The sequence below is a fragment of the Dryobates pubescens genome, chromosome 8, assembly GCF_014839835.1.
Source record: "Dryobates pubescens isolate bDryPub1 chromosome 8, bDryPub1.pri, whole genome shotgun sequence".
In the NCBI taxonomy this organism is placed as follows: Eukaryota; Metazoa; Chordata; class Aves; order Piciformes; family Picidae; genus Dryobates; species Dryobates pubescens.
Window position 1 is genome coordinate 43,789,761 of NC_071619.1, and position 21,494 is coordinate 43,811,254.

The 21,494-nt window shown below is 44.8% G+C and overlaps 1 protein-coding gene across 1 annotated transcript in view; it reads left to right on the forward strand.

Annotated features, from left to right (window-relative positions):
- Nucleotides 1-1,465: 1,465 nt before the first annotated feature.
- TSPAN9 (tetraspanin 9) overlaps nt 1,466-21,494 on the forward strand; it is a 116,655-nt gene continuing 96,626 nt past the window's right edge. Inside the window, exons 1-2 of the mRNA XM_009896653.2 lie at nt 1,466-1,487; nt 2,409-2,830. Coding sequence (XP_009894955.2) covers nt 1,466-1,487; nt 2,409-2,830 — 444 coding nt within the window. The remainder of the gene's footprint in view (nt 1,488-2,408; nt 2,831-21,494) is intronic.

Here is a 21,494-nt window from a genome sequence, read left to right on the forward strand (position 1 = left end):
GAGTTGTTCTCAGACCTCTAAGACAATACTCAAACATTTGCCCTGTGAGTACTCTGTGTTCTCTGCTGTCCAAGACAGGTACCTGACTGTGACCTGCAAGTCTTTTCCATGCTTTCTTCTGAGAATATTGGTTCTTGAAGACTGCTGATGTTGAAGTTTGCATGTGCACTATGGAAGTGTATAGAAATCCCCACTCCACTTTAGACAGTGCTAATTTTACACTTGGGTGTTGTCTGTGTAGCCTTTTCTGTTGTCACACGCTGCTGAGTCATCATCTTAGAGTCACAGTATCACAGTTATCTCCAAGGTTGGAAGAGACCTCGAGGATCATCCAGTCCAACCTGTCACCACAGACCTCATGACTAGACCATGGCACCAAGTGCCACATCCAATCCCCTCTTGAACCCCTCCAGGGACGGTGACTCCACCACCTCCCTGGGCAGCACATTAGACACATTTCATAAAACTGCTTTGGTTGGAAAAGACCAACCAAAAATCATTGACTTCAACCATTCTCTAACTTTACCAATTCTGGTGCTAAACCATGTCCTTCAGCACCAACTGTGTGTGATGCAGGTAGTTCTGAAGTATCTTGAAATGTAAACTGAAGTGAATAAACACCATCAATATAGCCTTGGGCCTGCCCGCTGTTGAAATGTTACTCTGGAGTGGGAGGGATGTGAAGCAGATATTAGATGGACAAATCCTGAGTGTTCCTGGTGTGATGCACTGCGTGGTGGAGGGATCTTTTTTCAGAAGAAGCCTGTCAAGAAAGATGCAGCACTGCTTTAGTGTGTTGGTTGTGACATGGTTACATATCAGTTACAGAATTTTAAGGGGCTTTTGGGCATAAGATTAAATATATGTTACGTTATCTCTTCTCAAAGATACCCAATGAAATAGTTAACAATCTCTTGTAGTGTATATGTGAAAGGGTCAGTTGAAAGTTGTGCTTAATTTGTATTTTCCCTGGCAGCTGTATTCTTTCTCTAGTGACATCCTAATGCAGTTGTTAACACAAAGGGAAAATAATCACTTGCATTTTAAATCTGCTGTATCACTTTATCATCAGTGCATCTGGTTTTGCACCTAGGACAGAATGATAAACGGGGAAGCACCAGGCACGACCTGAAGTATTGATCTTCCTTCCTTTCAGGCACTTGCACGCATACACACGGACCCACACGTGCACAGCCCTGTCCTCACCGCTCCAGAGTCGCAGCAGGCATGTTGTGCTCCTCTCTGGAACATAGCTGTGGCATTTGTGTCAGTGTTTCTAGCTGCAATGTAAGATGTCTTTTTGCTATGCACAAGAACCCTCTCTGACACACCAGTTAAATAGAGTGTAAATAGCTGCAGGTTCAGCTACCCTTACGTTTAAGAGTTTTAAGAGCTGGTTGATGACCCTGTGCGAAGCAGCAGCTCTGCGTTTCTGCTGATGGTTAATTATATCACGGGTGATGGCATGACGTTACCCACATGTATAAGTGAGACACGTGCCTCGTCAGTGTATGCTGGGTGCTGGGCTGTTCCGGTTCCTTGTCCCATGGTATTTGTTTAAGCCAGAAAAAAAGTCAGTCACTGTTAATTTAATGAGCAGGCAGAGGCTACCACGTACCTATCTAATCCATACTTTTGCGGTGTTCTATTGCGTTAAAGGCATCACTGCCTCACCGTTCTGCCTCATGAACAGCTAAACGGTACTTGACATTTAAAGAGATTTTCTCCTGTGCACTTGTATAGTCAAGAATAATTCTAATCCTATTAAAGATATTATGTCATGGAGGCGTGCCGTGAGGGAGCAGACTGCTGCTAAGTGGCCGAAAGCAGAGAGGGAGGGGCGAGCAGGAGGCAGCAGTTATTATTCGATGGTCAGGGACTTCTGTGGGAAAGGCTCGGTGCTTGCAGTTGCTGATGATTTCACGGCAGCAGCAGTGAAACAGTGTGTGCTCTGATGGCTGGTTACTGAATGAGATACTGCAGATGGGTGGAAAGAGGAAGGACGGTGTGTGAGAGAGGGTGGGAGAGAGACAGAGACGGAAGCTGAGAGGAAGGAAAGTGCACTGGATCAAGGAGAGGATTCCAGGTGTACTGCAGAAGCTTTTTGGAAATGGATGCAAGGACCATCTGCTGCCTATAGATTAGAGGGAGAGAAAGAGCTTATGGCTCCTTTGAATAAAGATCAAAGTTCTGCATAACAGATTCATCAAGATAAATAATGAGTATGCTCTTGCATGGGGTATTAATGTATAAATCCATGCTACAGATAAATTGCAGCCTGTATTGCTGTAAAAAACAAAACCAGCAACAATGCAGTGAATGAATTCTGCAGTGATTGTCTGATTTATGTAAGAAGAGAAAGAGAAGCAAAACACAGACAGCTCTTCCCACACTGTGGCTTTTGTAAGGCACTGCATTCAGTGCTGAGAGATGCTATACGTTAAATCTACTCACTGTGCAAAGAGAGATGATGGAGAAGTCAAGTAGTGAGGATTCTTCAATTCACCGGAGTCCATCTTTGGATAGCAAAGACTCAGGTTTTGCTAAACCTTCTACCTCAGGGAGGCAGTTTGGCCGCGGTTTTACTGCTGGAGCGTTCTATGGTACAACTGGATCACGCACACAGAGCCACACTGGAGCTGGAACCGGCACCGGCATCGGGACTGGCGTGAAAAGCGACAAGTACAGTGCACCCAAAGGCAGCAAATACGTGGTCTTTTACCTGGATCTATCCTTTGTTTTCCTTTTAGAATTTAAGAAGTGCAACATGGCAAGAGGCTGCCTGTGTTGTTTGAAATACATGATGTTCCTTTTCAATTTAATATTTTGGGTGAGTACTGCTTTTTTCATTACCTTCATTTGTTAGTATGTCCTGTACTGCTGCATTACGTGTGCAGTGCATCTTCAAAGCAGGTGCAGTAAGTTCCCCCCTCCCTCCCTCTCCTACCTGCTTGGAATGTTTTCTGTGTTAAACCAGAAACACACATGCTTTCCATACCCTTGTTACTACCTGGTTACTGTATTTTGGCTGCTAATTCCTCAGACTTGCTGTTCTAATATGTGTTTTGAGCTGGGTTATCAAGGAAAGAGCAGAATTGTTGTCCTTTAAGGAAAAGCAAAATTATTGTAGCATTAAGATCCTGCAGTGGCAGGATTTTTGCATTCTGTTGTAATACCATGTCTTGCATGAAGCTGCTGGTTAACTTAAATTAGAACTGCATTCTCCTTGGCACCAGAAATCTCATTTTCCTTTTGTAAACTTCATCTGACAAACTGCTTTTTTATTTGAAGGAACTTCCATCCCATTTCTCCAATTAAAAACAATGAAGTATGTCTGGTCTGACCTCTTAAGGTATCAGCCTAAATGAGAAATGACTGGAGTGGTGAATAAATCTGGATTCAGTTTCACCTGCAGTTGTCCACACTGGTGTGTGTGAAGCTGGAGCCTTGCACTTGCTCTGGAAGACCACTATCAATTTCCCTCCGTTAGCCAAGGAGTTGTGGCAGGGCTCACCAAGCAAGTTAAAACTGTAATGGCTACTTTGAGCAAAGTATTGTCATACAGGGGAGGGAGGAGAAGTTAGGTCATCTGGCAGCTAGGCATCACAAATGAACAGTATTTTTTAGGTAATCACAGCCTAATTGAAATGCTGAGTGTGCATAAATACAGCCCAATATGAAATGGTTGGTTTAGTTTGAAATTGAAGGTCACTGCCTTCCAGATGATTGCAAAGCTCGGGTACATGAACAAAGTAATTCATGGCTGTGATTCAGACATAGACACTGTGCTTCAGAAATGAAAATGCCATCCCTGCGTTTATTTTGTGAAAAGGAATATTTACTATGTAGTTCAGATACCTACCTCTGGTGTAGAGTGACCATTATTCAGATCAGGAGTATTACTAGCAGCTTCTGTTTATCTTGACCCACTTACCAAAATAAGCTTTAAGAGCAAGAGTTAGTGGGAGGTTCAGTACATGTTCAACTCCTCATGCAACAGTGAGCTTTTATCAGTAATAGACTGAACTGCTACAGTCACTGAACTTGTATGAGCCTTAGATGTAAATATAGCCCTGATCACTGAAGAGCATCTCATCAAAGGTCACTTGTGAGTTTCAGTTTCTTTTCTGTTCTTATTACAAACCTTACAAGACAGTTACTGTAATGATTTCTGGAGTAAATCACTGATTAAGTACCGTCTTTATCTCAAGCTGACTGTCTGGCCATGCATTACTTTGACACCTTGCAAGTATTTTCTTCATATGCTGTATGTTTTGGAACAACTTCTTCCTGTTGTTACTCATGGCCTCTGTGATCATTCGCCTCCTTAGATGCATTCACTTCATTGTCTTTATCTCCTTCCCAAGAAGCAATTTTCTTGACTCTGTGTGAGACCTTCAGAGTCCATTTTTCCATTCCTTGAACATGCAAAGGTCTTTTAAATTACACGTTCATCTCTTTCCCCTCAGCTCTTACCTTCCATACAAATACATTGCTGCTTAGGTTAAATCTAGCCTAGCATCTGGAAGAGTTCTCTAGGATGCTATGCTGCTTCAGCTCTTACCTCTTAATCCCCTTTGCACCCTCCCCACCATGCATTTGGTAGTAAGGCTTGTGCTGCTTTTCTTCCTGTTGTAAAATATTGACACCAGATCTCTGCCTAATGTTCTAAAGATTCCTTTTGCCTGAACTGGCTTTATGAAATGAAAGTGATGCTCTGGAATGGGGAATCTGAGAGATTACAGGAACATGCTAGATGCATAACGTTAGGTACTTTTCAAAGTAGTTTGCAACAGAAATTTGATCTACCAGGCTGGTTTAAATGCCTCAGAAGTCTCCTTTCTTCACTTTAGCTGCCTTTATAATCAGCTTTGCAACCCAGTCTTGCTGTTCCCACACATCCTTCCAGAGGGCTGCAGTCTTGCTAGATTTTTTTTTTAAGCAGGCTGTTTTATGGCCTCGAGCTACTCAAATGAATAATGTTGTCATCTCTCTTTGTTCATGCAAGAGCAAACCAGAACAAATCATACAACAGGTAGGTCTTCTGTAGTTGGCTTTGTACCTGGAATATACATGAATTCTGCTATGCCAGTCTGAGAAGTTTTGGGTGTTTGGCTCTGCTTGTGTTGCTTATTAACACTGTGCACTTGCATTCTCTCTCACTGCTGCCCTGAACTGGTAGCCCAGCATAGGGCCCCTCCACAGCTTTGCCAGTGCCCTCTTCTCCTAGCCTGTCCTGAAGCACTCCCTGCTCTTTCAGTCCTGTCTTTTTGCTGAACCTGGTTCTTTACATTCTGAGGTTTGTCTCTTCTCATTGCTTCTTCCTGAGTTTCTGTTAAGAAACTGAAGTCCAAAAGCCTGAAGCTGTGGCCTGCTCTTGAGCAGCAGTGATGATCTTTTGCAGTGCAAGGTGATTCATTTTTAAAAAGAGAAGGTTCCTTTCAAAGCATGACATTTTCTGAACCTGTAAGTCAAAGAAGAATGAGACTCCTGCTCTTCAGAAGTGAGGAGACCACTTCCATACAATTACCTTCTGACAAAGGCATGAAGTGTTTTGTTTGGCTTTTGTACAGGAACCAATACTGATGTAAGAAACTGGAAAAAGGGATGGAACTCAGGGATTGTTTTAACAGGTGCCAATCTAGCAGCTGTACAGCTGCAACATGCAACCTAGCTGACAAGTTTGCTTGCCACAAAGCTACATTGTTCTGAGAGTGCAGTAGCAGAAAGCCTTTCTCATGGGAAATATTCTGTTATGGCAGAATGGTCTTTCTGAGATGCTGCTTCTGAAAACGAAAGATTGATGGCATCCTTTGGCATCCCAGAGTGCTGGGCACTATTGTGTTGAGCAGTTCTGAGTGTTGGCCCACAGAAGGATGTTCCTCTATTGAAAAAGAGGAATATTCTTCCATTACTTGCTTCTTGTCACAGAGAAAAAGGATGAGATCTAATCTCTCCTTCATGGGGCAGGGAACTGTGCTACTCCTTCAGCTTGACAGCCACCTTTTGTGTGTTTGAAGACCAATTATTTATGTGTATCATGTATTATGCACATCATTTTTATATACCATCTGTGGTTTATATTTTAAAGTATATACATTTATATATACTTGTATATGCTTGTATACACATGTATATGCTTGAAGGTGATGGAGAAGTGCAGTTGTTAGGGGATTCTCTTGTTATGCAGCAAACACATTGTCACTGTAATAACTGTGTCAAAGAGCTGGTGCGTTGGCTCTGCCCAGCAAGAATTCAGTGTTGGTGAATTAGTTTCATGACAACCAAATGCAGTTTTTGCAAATGAGTAGCATGTGTATTAGTGTGGAAGGATCACATGTGAGTTCTGCAAAACAAAGTGGTCTGAGTGGGGACCAGCAGTAAGTTGAAACAGAATGTGTTCCTCCAGCATATTGCAAAGATCTTCAGATATTTCATTGTGTCCTTCTGATTCTTAGCAGTTGTTCTTGGCCATCTGGCATTGCCTTTCTCTTTGAGATTAGGAAAGTCTGAGCTGAGGGTTAAGGAAGCTTATAGTATTTAATTGTGTGGCTAGGATAATGATTTACACTGAGTGCATAGTATGTTTTGCAAAGAGACTGAGCAACTACAAATGTTAGTTGGTTTAATTTGCCTTCAAGTATTTTTGTGTGCAAACATATGGAGATTGCAAAATAGCCAAAACAGCTCTGCAGAAGAAATAAAATACTGAGTTTTTTGCCTCTAAAGATAGCAGCTTAAATGTCAACTAATACAAGTATTAGAGCCTATGTCTTTCTAGGGTAGATTTAACTTTGTTTTAGTATCACAGTCTCACAGTATAACTAAGGTTGGAAGAGACCCCAAGGATCATCAAGTCCAACCTGTCCCAACAGTCCTCACGACTAGACCATGGCACCAAGTGCCACGTCCAATCTCCCCTTGAACACCTCCAGGGACGGTGACTCCACCACCTCCCTGGGCAGCACATTCCAATGACGAACGACTCGCTCAGTGAAGAACTTTTTCCTCACCTCGAGTCTAAACCTCCCCTGGCACAGCTTGAGACTGTGTCCCCTTGTTCTGGTGCTGGTTGCCTGGGAGAAGAGACCAACCCCTTCCTGTCTACAACCACCTTTCAGGTAGTTGTAGAGGGCAATGAGGTCACCCCTGAGCCTTCTCTTCTCCAGGCTAAGCAACCCCAGCTCCCTCAGCCTCTCCTCACAGGGCTGTGCTCAAGGCCTCTCCCCAGCCTTGTTGCCCTTCTCAGGACACCTTCAAGTGTCTCAATGTCCTTCTTAAACTGAGGGGCCCAGAACTGGACACAGGACTCAAGGTGTGGCCTAACCAATGCAGAGCACAGGGGCACAATGACCTCCCTGCTGCTGCTGGCCACACTATTCCTAATACAGGCCAGGATGCCCTTGGCCCTCTTGGCCACCTGGGCACACTGCTGGCTCATGTTTAGGCGGGTGTCAATTGGCACCCCCAGGTCCCTCTCTGTTTGGCAGCTCTCAGCCACTCTGACCCCAGCCTGTAGCTCTGCATGGGGTTGCCGTGGCCAAAGTGTAGCACCTGGCACTTGGACTTGTTAAATGCCAGTAGAGAAAAGGATCACAACATTGTCACAAAATGTGCAAGAAAATCTTTCTGGCTATCATATGGAAATTCTATAAACCATGAATTTGAAGAAGTTGTTTCACTTCTGAAATGAGAAATTCTTACAGACCTGAAAAGGTAATCTTTGAAGTGACAGGAATAAGTTACCCAAACTTCATAAGTGGTCATGAGTCTGCTTTGGATTGCTCCATTGATATGCAAGTCCTCATACAACAGAGCATTCATAATATGCATCTGGTTACATTTTAGTGTTGCTTAATTTTAATGTAAAATGAATTTTATGAGAGGCAACATATGGCAAGATGATTAAATCTCTGAACTGTGTTTCAGGAAGGAAAAGTGTAGCCAAGAAGATCCTCAATGTGATCAATTCATCAGATTGCTTTTATTTAAGCTACTACCAAAAAATCTGACAGGAATAATTCATATTAATTAATGTCATAACTATGAACAGAAGTTATCATTTATCTAAGTCTAGTGGAGTAAAATTTACCAATTCAGATAGTTAATAGTCATTTTCAAAATGAATTGATTTGGAGCATTTTCCTTTCAATGAAACATAAGACAAGGAGAACCAAAAACTTGCTGGTCAAGCAAAAAGTCAAAAAGAGCAAATTTGTCACTCTTGCTCCTGAAGAGTACCTTCATACATTAGTTATTTATCTCATTTAATCTTACAGCAGGAGTAATGGGTTTTTTCTTTTCCCCTGTAAATGAACAATGTTGTGTGTTTATTAGTGAACATAAAGTGCAGCAGCCGTGCATGTTGCTCTTACTGAAGTCCCAGATCGGACTATAGCAAAGGGAGCATGTCCATGGGACATAAACTATACTGCACTGCTTAGTTTGATGTACAAATCAGTAATGCTTAACTGAATCTACAGGACTGTCAGTTGAATCTGAAGGGACACTGTTCCCACACATGAATGAAAGCTAATCTCTGAGGTTTAGGAGGGGTGTACGGTTTGTCCCTGAATTGAGGACAAAATTGCAAACTACAGACAGCTTAGAACAGGAAGCAGCTTCAAATTCCCTCCCTTGTTTGTTGTCCTGCTGGGCTGTATTACCTAATACTCCCCATTTTCTGACAGAGTGAATGATGAGAGGGAGAGACAGGGAGTGACGCTGGGATGCTTGTCTCGACATTATAGTCTTATTTGCTCCTGTTGTATTTGGACTCTAATGACATAAGGCAGCAATGTGGTGACGGGTGTGGTAAAGTCCTGTGAAAGTAAGACTACTCAAAACCAACCAATGAACCCAAACCAAAAAACCTAAACAATGCCCTGCTCCTCCCACTCCACCCTTTCCCACCCAACCAACAAAAACCCCAACCCAACCAACCAAAAAAACCAAACCAACCCAACCCCCTGACCCCACCCCCCCAACCACAAAACCAACCAAACCAAACCAAACCCAAGGAGGTGGTGGGGTTGCCGTCGCTGGGGGTGTTCAGGGCGAGGCTTGACAGGATGCTTGGTGCCATGGGTTAGTTGATTAGGTGGTGTTGGATGATAGGTTGGACATAATGATCTTGCAGGTCTCTTCCAACCTGGTTTGGTCTATTCTATTCTATTCTATTCTATTCTATTCTATTCTATTCTATTCTATTCTATTCTATTCTATTCTATTCCATTCCATTCCATTCCATTCCATTCCATTCCATTCCATTCCATTCCATTCCATTCCATTCCATTATATTCACACACACACAAAAGATTCCAAAACAAAACAACAAAGGAACAGTGTGGCCAGCAGGAGCAGGGAGGTCATTGTGCCCCTGTACTCTGCACTGGTTAGGCCACACCTTGAGTCCTGTGTCCATTTAAGAAGGACATTGAGAGACCTCAAGGTGTCCAGAGAAGGGCAACAGGGCTGGGAAGAGGCCTTGAGCACAGCCCTGTGAGGAGAGGCTGAGGGAGCTGGGGTTGCTTAGCCTGGAGAAGAGGAGGCTCAGGGGAGACCTTCTTGCTCTCTACACTACCTGAAGGGAGGTTGTAGCCAGGAGGGGGTTGGTCTCTTCTCCCAGGCACCCAGCACCAGAACAAGAGGACACAGTCTCAAGCTGTGCCAGGGGAAGTTTAGACTCGAGGTGAGGAGAAAGTTCTTCACTGAGCGAGTCGTTCATCATTGGAATGTGCTGCCCAGGGAGGTGGTGGAGTCACCGTCCCTGGAGGTGTTCAAGAGGGGATTGGATGTGGCACTTGGTGCCATGGTTTAGTCATGAGGTCTGTGGTGACAGGTTGGACTCGATGATCCCTTCCAACCTTGGTGGTACTGTGAACTGTGAACCCACTCCAATCCAAACCAAAATCACCACAGCAAGCAAGAGTGAAATCTGGGACAACGTGATATTTCTAGTTAGTTTTCAGTAGGGATTAGATAAGCTGTGAAGAGAGTTTGTGTTTCCTCTGCTGGTGTGCCTGTGCAAACATGCGCCTCCATGGGGAAGAGCAATTAGGTTAAGTGTTTTATTGTGCCACCATTTTGACTGGGAGGAAAAGGTAATGTTTACTTCAGATGGTGTGGTGTCTTAATGAATGCAATGTCAATAAAGTCCATTTGAACATCTGTGCAGTGGCAGATGACATTACAGATTAATATTCAAACATTATCTGCGGCCTGAAATCAGCTTTAATTTCAAGTAGCAATGTCTGCTTCAGAATTGAGTTGGGCTGGTGAACTCATGAGGGCCCCATAACTGCTTGTAGGATCTAAGCTGTTTCAGCTTGATTGGGAAAACATTTGAGATGGCAATTTTCATAGTGGTCCTCTCACTAACTGCCTTTTGCTAACACCATCTTATGTTCAGGGGGGTTATTTTTTGCTGTGGGCTTGTTTGGATTTTTTTTCAGCTATTTTGTGTTTCTTCTGTGCCAAAATGAATTCCCTCTGGCTGTAGGTGGGTGTGAGAGCCATTTGCCATTCTGGAGAAGTGATGAGCTGATTCATGACTCAGAAAGCAGATTTGCTGTACATATCTGTTACAATGCAGCCTGCTGGCCATAGCTGAATTATTTGTATGTGAGGATGTTTATAGTTACTGAAAGGGAGAAGCGGAATGGGGATTTAAAACTGGAAAAGAATGACTCTCCTCCAGCCCCCCCTCTGCCCCTATAGTCCTAGAGTTAAATTCTACTTTAAATACATGACTCAGGTTCCATTCCTCATTCTCTGGCTGTGTAACCTTAACCTTCTTCATCCTTCTGTGTCTCAGATCCCTTAACTTTTACAAACCAATTTTTGTAAAGTGAATGTTAGCATCCTAGGGTACAATTATTGTTAACTTTGAATGAGCTGAATGACTATAATGTTTCTCACTCTACTTCTGGACTCCTAGACCCATGCAGAGCATTGCAGTAAGCTGCTTGACTGGGCCTTTTTTAGCATGCTCCCTTTTTGTCTGTTCCTACTGCCCTTCAGGTAAGTAACTCTGCAAGAGGCTGATCCAAAGGGTTGTAGTCTTCCTCATGCAAGTAAAGGATGGACTTTTAACTCCATTATCTGTCTGTCCAAGGAGGCTTCTAATTTGGTTATTTAAATGCTGCTGGCACAGAATTAGACCTGAGGTAGTAAAGATGGGAGGATATGGTCCGCCCATCTTTTGTGGGTAGTAAAGTTCAGTTAGTTGGTGTTTTGTTACACTTGAAGTTGGGATGTTCTTAATGGGCATCCAAGTTGCCACAACTAATATGGTATAATCTACTTAATAGCTTCTCTGTGTTTATCCTATATAACTTCTGAAGTTATCCAACCTTTCAGAAACTCATGGAAACTGCAAAGTGAAGGAGGAATTCTGCTGCCTGTCTCAGGCATTGCCTTAGGTATCTTGCAGAAATAAATAAAGCACAGCTTCCAGACAACTGAAAGGAGCTTACTGTGGATGAAGGTGTGTTACTGTACAGTGGATATTTGCTGAACCTGTTGGGGACTTGTTGCATAAAACTTTGTCACCTTTATATTGCTTTGCAGATACCACTGCAGGTGCTTAGCTCAAAGCAATTTTACAACTTTCTGAAACAAGTTAGCTTTAAATCCATTCATCTCTCCATTCAACTCAGTGCCTTCCTGATCAGGAACAACTAAATTGCTGAATCTATTCACCAGAGATAACTGAAGTTCTAAGTGTTTGGAAATTTGTCTGGGGATGATCATGTTTCTCTCCTCCTGCATTTCTTGAGCCAAGCCAAAATTCACATGACTTTTGCAAATAACTACCCAGAGAAGGTGAGCCTTGAACACTGCCCAGCTGCCCTGGGCCCCTCTTCCCTCTAGGGCTTGGTCCCATGATAGAATAGAATAGAATAAACCAGGTTGGAAGAGACCTTCAAGATCATCGAGTCCAACCTATCATCCAACACCACCTAATCAACTAACCCATGGCACCAAGCACCCTGTCAAGCCTCGCCCTGAACACCCCCAGCGACGGCGACCCCACCACCTCCTCAGGCAGCCCATTCCAGTGGGCAATCACTCTCTCTGTGTAAAACTTCCTCCTAACCTCCAGCCTAAACCTCCCCTGACGCAGCCTGAGACTGTGTCCTCTTGTTCTGGTGCTGCTTGCCTGGGAGAAGAGACCAACCTCCACCTCACTACAACCTCCCTTCAGGTAGTTGTAGAGAGCAATAAGGTCACCCCTGAGTCTCCTCCTCTCCAGGCTAAGCAACCCCAGCTCCCTCAGCCTCTCCTCACAGGGCTGTGCTCCAAGCCCCTCACCAACTTTGTTGCCCTTTTCTGGACACGCTCCAGCAAGTCAACCTCCTTCCTAAACTGATACTTTGGCCAGCAGATCCCTGAAGTGATCAGAGTCTGCATGCCTAAAGTCCAGGGTTGTAAGCTTGGGATACATCCTCCTAGTTGCTCTGAGGATCTTCAATTCTATTGCAGCCAAGGTTATCCCTGAGCCTCACATTGGTGACCAGCCCTTCCCTATTGGTGAGCACAAGCTCCAGCATAGCCTTTTCTTGTTGGTTCCTCTACCATTTGGAGAAGGAAGCTGTCATGTCTGCATTCCAGGAACATCCTGGATTCCTGGTGCCTGGCTGTGTTGTCCCTCCAGCAAATGTCAGGGTGGTTGAAATTCCCCAGGAGGACCAGGGCCTGTGAATGCAAAGCCACTTCTATTGGCCTGTGGAGTGCCTGTCTCAGACTGGAGGTGGAGAGACTCAGTTCTTTTTGAACATTCCTGTGTTAGGAATTGAAGGCACAAGGGAGGCCCAAATCTGAAAAGTGAGGCTATTTATTAACACAGGGAGGGAGAGAGAGAGAGAGGAAAAATGGAGAGAGAGAAGGGAAAGGAATTACATTACCACCATTGCCCTAGCCCCAGGATGGAAGGGTCTATGGAAGGGTCTGTGGAAGGGGGCTGCTGCATCCTTGTTGGCTTGTGCTGTCTGCCCTGGAGGAGGGGAGGGAGCGATCCCAAAGTCCAAGACTGAGCAGCCTCCAGTGTGTGGTGTCTTCAGTAAAGATGTCTGTTCTCCATGAGTTACAGCAGGCAGAACTTAGGGCACAGAGAGAGGGTTCCTGGTCTGCTGCTTCCAGGCTGCATGATGATGCTTTCTCTCTGTGCCTGTCTTTTTCTCTCCTTGTATTTTCTTCTCCAGAGCTCAGGTCTTTTGTACAGTTTTTTAGTCATAGTTTTTTTTTAGGTATGTGTGCAGGTATTGTCCCAAGGGAATCTTCCTGTGTATTCCTTGTGTGCTTACAGGAGGCCCCTCCCTCCTCCTCCTCCTTCACATTTTACCTGCCCATGCACACAATACACATTGGGGCATATCATGCCAGGTGGTGAATCCTTTGTATCCTTTTCACCATCCTCCTTTTCCGGGGTAGTTGATGATCTTGTCTGTGCACATTCCAGAGTCTGTACCAGTGGCATCCACTCATTGCATACTTTTGTTGCCAGAGGGTCTTTTCACCTTCGCCTCCCTGGGCAGCTGTTGTCTGAGCAAGGAGCAAAGGTGCTTTTACCTTTGTTGAGTCACATCAAGAAAGACAAGATTTAGTCTCTTACGGGGCCTCATCTGCTTGGTTCTGCTGCTCAGGGGGCCTGCAGCAGACCCCTACAGTAACATCACCTTCCCCTGGCTTCCCCTTCATCTTCACCCATATGCTCTCTACCAGCTCATCATCCTTGCCCAGGTGGAGCTCCACTGATTCCAGCTGGTCACTGATGGAGCCTCCTCCCCTCCTGCCCTGCCTGTCCTTCCTAAAGAGCTTGTACCCACCCATCCCTACCTTCCAGTTGTGGGTGTCATCCCACCCAGTTTCAGTAACAGCCTCTGTGTCATGGCATTCCAGCAGTGCAGTGCCCTTAAACCTTGCTGTTTGTTGCCCCAGCTGTGTGCATAGAGGCACTTCAGCTGTGCTGGCCTTGTCACCCTCTTAGATGAATCCCCCTTGACTCCCTTGGGGTGACCCAGTGCTTAGTCCTTGGCTTGCCTCAGGGCAACAAGTGGAGAGCCCTTGCTAGCATCCATCCCTCTGCCTCTGGTGAGCTGCCCCAATGTTTGTCACAGGCCAGCATGAGATTAATAACCCTTTCCCCCTCTGAATCTAGTTTAAAGCCCTGTCAATGAGCCCTGCCTACTCCTGCTCCAGAATCCTTTTGCCCCTCTGGGCCAGGTACATCCCATTGGTTGCCTGCAGCTCTGGTGCCTTGCAAACTGAGCTGTGATCATAAAATCCAAACCCCTGTCGATGGCAGCAGTCCCAGAGCCATGAATTGACCTCTTGGCTCTTCCTGAATGTTCCCTTGTCCATTGCCAATGTCAGAGATGGAGTACAACACAACTTGAAATCCTGATCCCTTTAGCAGTTGCCCCAAGGTCCTGAAGTCTCTTTTAATGGATTGTGAGCCTCATCACTACCCCCCTGAAAAAACAGCAGTGGATAATAATCTGAAGGACTCAGATGGGAATGTTACCTACAATGTCCTTTTCCAGGGCACCAGGGAGACAGCAGAGCTCTCTATGAAGTGGGTCCAGTCTGCATGCCAGGCCCTTTGCTCTGCTCAGCAGGGAGTCACCTACAACAATGACCCTTCCATTTGGCTTTTCAGGGTCAGTTTTTATGGCCAGACTGAGGTGAGCTGGCCTTGGTGGCACTTCTGGCCTTCATGAGCCCTCCTCCTTGTTCACTACCAGCTCCTCTTGCACAGCCCCATATCTGTTCTGCAAGGGCACTATGGGCAGCGTGGTTCTTAAAAGAACACACTTGCTCCATTTGTATCATTTGCTTTGTCAGGCAGAAACCTGTTCCCATTGACCCTGCTCATGTGGGTTACTACAGGAAGTCTGAGAGGCCTGCTGATGAGAGGATATCAAATCCTCTGCTCCACTAAGAGCTAACTCCCATTCTGTTATTGTAGAGGTTAGTTTGTGGAAGTAATTAATTTCCCTCTCACTCTCCCTGATGTTTCTCAACCTACTCACCTCTTCCCTCAGCTCCATCACTTCATCCTGGAGCTGTGCCACCTGGCTGAGCAGGTGAAAAACCTGCTCACACCACATGCAACCATCATCAGTGTTGCCCTCTGTTGCTGGTGAGAGGCTGGGGCATTCCTCACAGCCCGTGGCCTGGATACCAGTATCCATTTTGGTGGGTGCTGGGAGCACAGTATTCCTCCTCTGAGTAGCACCATCACTCCTTCAGTGAACTGCAACACCTCACGTCCTGCCCACACACCCTGCCCGTGCCAGCCGCTGAGCTGGCTCCAAAGGAGTCCTTTGCTGACCTCTCTGGTCGGCACCCTCCCCGCTGCAGCCTAGCCCCGCAGGAGCTGGGTGCTCTGATGGGTGAACTTGCCTGGCAGAGGCTCAGCGCCCTGCCCAACGGCCTGCAAACAGCTCCCTTTAGTTCTTTCTTTGCCTCCTTGGGTTTGCTATGTTTTTATTGTTGAATTCAGTAAAGGAAAATTAACTTCTCAGAACCAGAAGAATTAGTAATGTTTGAAAATGTTGCTTCTGTTTTAACTGGGATGGAATTCTGTACCCATGAATGGATTCTCTACCTAGGGTTGAATCTGCTTGGTCCTCACTGCAAGCTGCATTTGGTACTCCTGTCCTTTGGCCATCTTCTTGCTTTCCTGAATGAAAATGCCTTCACCTCTTTCTAATCAAAGCACCAGGGATACAAAGTTTTGAAAGTGCATTAAACTAGTGTCTGTGTGTCTTTCTTGCTGTACAGCAAGGACAATTCCCAAGGCATCCAAGACAAATGTGTATATTTATTTCTGTTGTGGATTACTCCATCCTTCTGGCTTATGTGCATTCTTATGCTCTCTTCTGTGCCTCCTGCTGTAGGTAGAATAGAATAGAATAGAATAGAATAGAATAGAATAGAATAGAATAGAATAGAATAGACCAGGTTGGAAGAGACCTTCAAGATCATCGAGTCCAACCTATCATCCAACACCACCTAATCAACTAACCCATGGCACCAAGCACCCTGTCAAGTCTCCTCCTGAACACCTCCAGGGATGGTGACTCCACCACCTCCCCAGGCAGCCCATTCCAATGGGCAATCACTCTCTCTGTATAGAACTTCTTCCTAACCTCCAGCCTAAACCTCCCCTGGCACAGCTTGAGACTGTGTCTTCTTGTTCTGGTGCTGGTTGCCTGGGAGATGAGACCAAGCCCCACCTGGCTACAACCTCCCTTCAGGGAGTTGTAGAAGACGATAAGGTCTCCCCTGAGCCTCCTCTTCTCCAGGCTAAGCAACCCCAGCTCCCTCAGCCTCTCCTCTCAGGGCTGTGCTCCAGACCCCTCCCCAGCTTCGTTGCCCTTCTCTGGACACCTTCCAGCAACTCAACATCTTTCCTAAACTGAGGGGCCCAGAACTGGACACAGGACTCAAGGTGTGTTCTAACCAGTGCAGTGTACAGGGGCAGAATGACCTCCCTGCTCCTGCTGGCCACACTGTTCCTGATGCAGGCCAGGATGCCATTGTCCCTCTTGGCCACCTGGGCACACTGCAGGCTCATGTTCAGCCTACCATCGACCAGCACCCCCAGGTCCCTCTCTGCCTGGCCGCTCTTACAATCCCATTTGTAAGGCTGCAGCAGGAGATTATCGCGTCGCTGGTGATTCTTGACAGTGTACCTCATGTACTGAGAGCTGCTGCAAGAGGGTAAAAGCAGCAGAAACTGGTATGCAAATCTTTGTTACTTATAGAATTATTGATTTCTAACACTGTAGGGAATTGTAACTGATAAATGGTTATGGGTTTTTTGAAATAAATAAGTGGAATGGTCTTTAGTATTTGTGTGGTGAAGAAGACCAAAGTAAGACAATCATGAGCCATGGATGAAGATAAGATTATGAACAGATGAGTATAAGCTGTAGGGGGTCATCAGCTTAACAGATTACTAGTCATTAGCAGAGATGCATTAGTTGCTTTCATGCCACACATGTGGAGCATGTTAATTTAAACCAAGCAGTTTACTCTGCAAATAATATATGTAATAGTGGAACCAGTTCACTTGGAGCAATTCTGCCATATACAGTCATGTCTGTATAGCACCATGGGCAATCACTGAGTCTGAAATGATGCAGAAATGAAACAGTGAAAGAACTGGCCCTGCACTATTCAAATGTTCTCACTTATTTGTCATCTTGGAGAAATGAAAGTTACTATGAGGCAGGTGTTTAGGAAGAGACTGGATGGGGTGCTTGGTGCCATGGTTTAGTTGATCAGATGGTGTTGGATGATGGGTTGGACTTGATCTCAAAGGTCTTTTCCAACTTGGTTAGTTCTATTCTATTCTATCCTATTCCATTCCATTCCATTCCATTCCATTCCATTCCATTCCATTCCATTCCATTCCATTCCATTCCATTCCATTCCATTCCATTCCATGGGTTTGTTCTTTGAGGTCTCGTGATAGATGTATTAAGCATGCTTTACTTTCAATTAGGCTGCTGAATTACTGCATATTCATATTAGCTGTGTCGCTGCTGAGTGGCGTGGGTTCCTCACAAGACTCATTTCTTCCTCTCTGTTGTCTTGGAGAGTTTCCAGCTAGTTATGATCTTAAGCAGCTAAAAGAGCTGTCTGTCAACAGACTGCGATTCAGAAATATAAACATCTTGTTTTGTCTCATAGTAGGTTTGAACTAAATGAGCGGTTAGGAATCTTACTGTCATGTACTTGTGTGCATCCCTCCCCAGCTTTTTCTGCTTCATCTAGCTGTGTCTTAGAGTGCCTCTTCTTCTGCAGTGTCCTCTGGATGCAAAGACACAGTTAAATTAGAAAAAAAACCCCAACCAACCACCAACAAAAAACCCCAACCTTTGTGTTCTCAATTGGTCTTTCCTTAGAGATTTGATTTCTCTGTCACCTCCATTTTCACTGCCTCAGGGAATTTGCATTACATCTGTTGCCATAATCCCAGAGTACCTTAGGACCACTTAATATATTTATCCTCTTGACACCTTGTAAATATGGGCTGATGCAGATGGAAAGCTGAGCCACAAAGAGAATGCCTGCATTGGAGCACAGGGTAAAGGGCTAAGAGCTATTGGAGACCACAACTACTGAGTCTATGTGCAGCACGGTTTAGCACAGGTAGGCTTGTGTGGAGTTCTTCATGGTATTGCCCATCCTGACAATCACCTACCTTGAGTTTGGATGGCTTTGCAGCAGTCTGCCCTGCATTTTCATTTCCAGATTAGCTTGAGCAGAGACAGCTTAAATCTGTCTATATCCGTGGTGTAGATGTGTCCTACTAAGAGACTTGTGCAAAGTTAAACTGCTATTGAATCTGGATCTCTAAAGTCCTTGGTAAGCGTCTTTAAGCAGCAGGCCATCTGCTGTGTGCAATGCCTTGAGAGACTTGATGCAGGCAAGCCACCTCTGAATTCCACATGCTTGTGCAGCATGGTCCACAGGCACAAAAATCCTTTCTGTTTCAGGGCCTGTAAACTATCCTTGTGTTTGACTGTGCTCCAGAGGTCTAGCATGACTTCCAGGAGTACCTGGAAGAGTGGAAGTTTCTCATGACACAGAATATAAATTCTAAACCTCTTCACCACCTGGAAAGTATTGCTAAGAGAGCTGAAGCTCTGTTCTTGAGCTTGTCACCCAATAGATGATAGTCAAGAGGAAGGCTTTGCTGTGGGATGCCTCTCTTTATGGTGGCCATTGTAATACTTCTTTTCTGTAACTCCAGACCAGCTAATATAATTCTTCCATAAGTGATGTGAACAAGCACTGCATTGAGCATTTACAGAAGGTAGAGAGAAGACAAAGAAGTTCCCTGCTGCATATCTGACAGCAACATTTGTTCCAACTTTCCATAGCCCCTCAAGCCACGTGTTTGTCTACTGCCACCTGAGCAACATTTGCTCTAATGACTCTTTTGGCCTTTGGAACCTAGAAAGAACTCTCCAGTGGGATCTTTTATTTCCCATTATCAGCATCTGGGTGAATGTTTGGTTTATGTCTTTGAGTGGTTTTGTGTCTTGGGATGTACTTTAAAATCCAGCCAGACTAGTGTTGTCTTTGATCCTGTTTTGTTCTTTCTGTGCTTGTTTAGTTTTTTTCCCAGGTCTTATCTATTCTGTTCATGGAGATGACCTGTGGAGGTAGCTATGATGTATGACTTTGTTGTGATAGAGGTATTTGTTACCTTGGCAGGTTGGAATCACATTTTCTTGGGTATTTTATCTCTTTCTTTCTCTCTTAAGGTAGAAATGGAAGCTGGCACGGTTGTTGGATTATGTCCTTGTTTTCTCTCCTAGCCTGTTCCTCCCTGTGCAATATAATTACAGTTGGAATAAATCATCCATGTGCTTTATGATTGTTAGATGTTAGTGGCAGGGTTTCTATCATTCTGCTGTGAGCATTGAAATGTATGACCCAAACAAACTGTACAGTGATTCCAAGTTAAGACAGTTAAGACTCCTATGTTTGACTTCAAGTGGTTTTGTTTATCAGCCATTCATGAAGCTCAGATGGAATACTGGATATATGGGATCAGACAAAATGTTTCAAGTAGGTGGTAATGAATGCTTAACAGGCATTAAAGGAACTAAACAAACTTAGGAAATTCCTATGGCCTTCCTAAATTCTCTTGTTTAATGATGTATTTGTGTAAGGGCACTTCCTTTTAAACCTCCTGCTTGGTAGTTTTGTGGATGCTGACAGATAGTCTGTAAAGCAGTGAACTTTCCTCCTTTCCCTTGCCATTATTGTTTTAAATTATTTTACCATGTCACTGGAATGTGAAGAAACATCAGAGAAATTGTGAATGAAACTGAGGTTAGTGCAACAGTAGTATCTAGCAGTGCTTACCCAAGCATATCTTCAGATCACAGAATTACACAGAATTACAGAATTCTAGATTGGTAGGAACCACTGGAACCATCTGATGCAATCTTCTGCTGAAAGCAAGGCCTTAAATTATGTTACCCATGGCTCTGTCAAGTTCAGCCTTCAGAATTTCAGAGTCACAGAATGGTAGGAATTGGAAGGGACCTGTGGAGATCATCTAATCCAAACCCTTGCTAAAGCAGGTTTGCCTGGATCAGGTTGCATAGGAACACATCCAGGGGGGGTTTGAAAGTCTCCAGAGAAGGTTACTCCCCAGCCTGTCTGGGCAGCCAGTTCAGTACTCTGCCACCCTCAAGAGAAGTAAGTTTTTCTTTATGTTTAGGTGAAACCTCCTGTGTTCTAGTGTGTGTCTGTTGCCCCTTGTCCTATCACTGGTCAGTGCCCAGCCCTTTAGGTATTGACAAGCATTACGAAGATCCCTTCTCAGTCTTCTCTCTTCCAGGCTAAAGAGCCCCAGGTCTCTCAGCCTTTCCTGGTAGAAAAGATGCTCCAGTCTCTCCATTATTATCTTTGTGGCCCTCTGTTGGGACTCTCTCCAGTACTTCCCTGTCTCTCTTGAACTGGGGAGCCCAGAACTGGATAGAATACTTCCAGTGTGGCCTCACAAAGGCGGAGTAGAGGGAGACCTGCTTGCTGTGTTCTTTTTAATGCACCCCAGGAGACCATTTGCCTTCTTGGCCATAAGGGCACATTGCTGGATCATCATGAACTTCTTGGCCAGGACTTCTAGAACCTTCTATGCAAAACCACCTTCCAGCAGATTACCCCCACCTGTTGCAGCTCAACCCCTCCCCAGCTGCAGGACCCCACATTTTTCACTTGTTGAACTTCATGAGACTCATGTCTTCCCAACTCTATAGCAAGAGAGATTCTATCATTTCTCTTGGTAATCTATTCCTGTATTTAGTTGTTCTCAATTATTTCAGTTTGTTCTCAGTTTTTCTTACACCCACCCCAAAATTTCCCCTGAAGCAAGCTGTGTTTGTTGTGCTGGATGGACTCCAGGACACCAATATTTGTGCTGTCCTGGACTACTGTGGTATAGCTTTTAATGTCAAGTTTAGAGCAGCAGCATGCACAGCACTCCATGTATTGTTCAGTGAGGTGGAGAAGCTTTATGATGAGGGTAGAAATGTTTTCTTTCTCACTTCTGAACATTAACAGATTCACAGGTTGCATTGACTTGGAGGGGACCCTCAAAGGTCATCTTCTCCTGCAGTGAGCAGGGACACCTCCAACTAGATCAGACTGCTGATCTTGAATGTCTCCAGGGATGGGGCCTCAACCACATCCCTGGGCAGCCTCTTCCACTATTTTATCACTTTTTTCTTAAGTCCAACCTAAATCTACCCTGCTCCAGTTTAAAACCGTTGCTCCATATCCTGTCACTACAAGCCATTTTAAACAGTCTTTCCCTAGCCTTCCTGTAGGCCTCCTTCAGGTGCTGAGTATGACACTCAAATTACATTGCTGCAATTAAACACTTTAATCCTTTTCTTGGTTTTCCCTCTGTGGATCTACCTGCTTTCCCGTAGGCTTTCCTGCAGTGCACTGCAGCT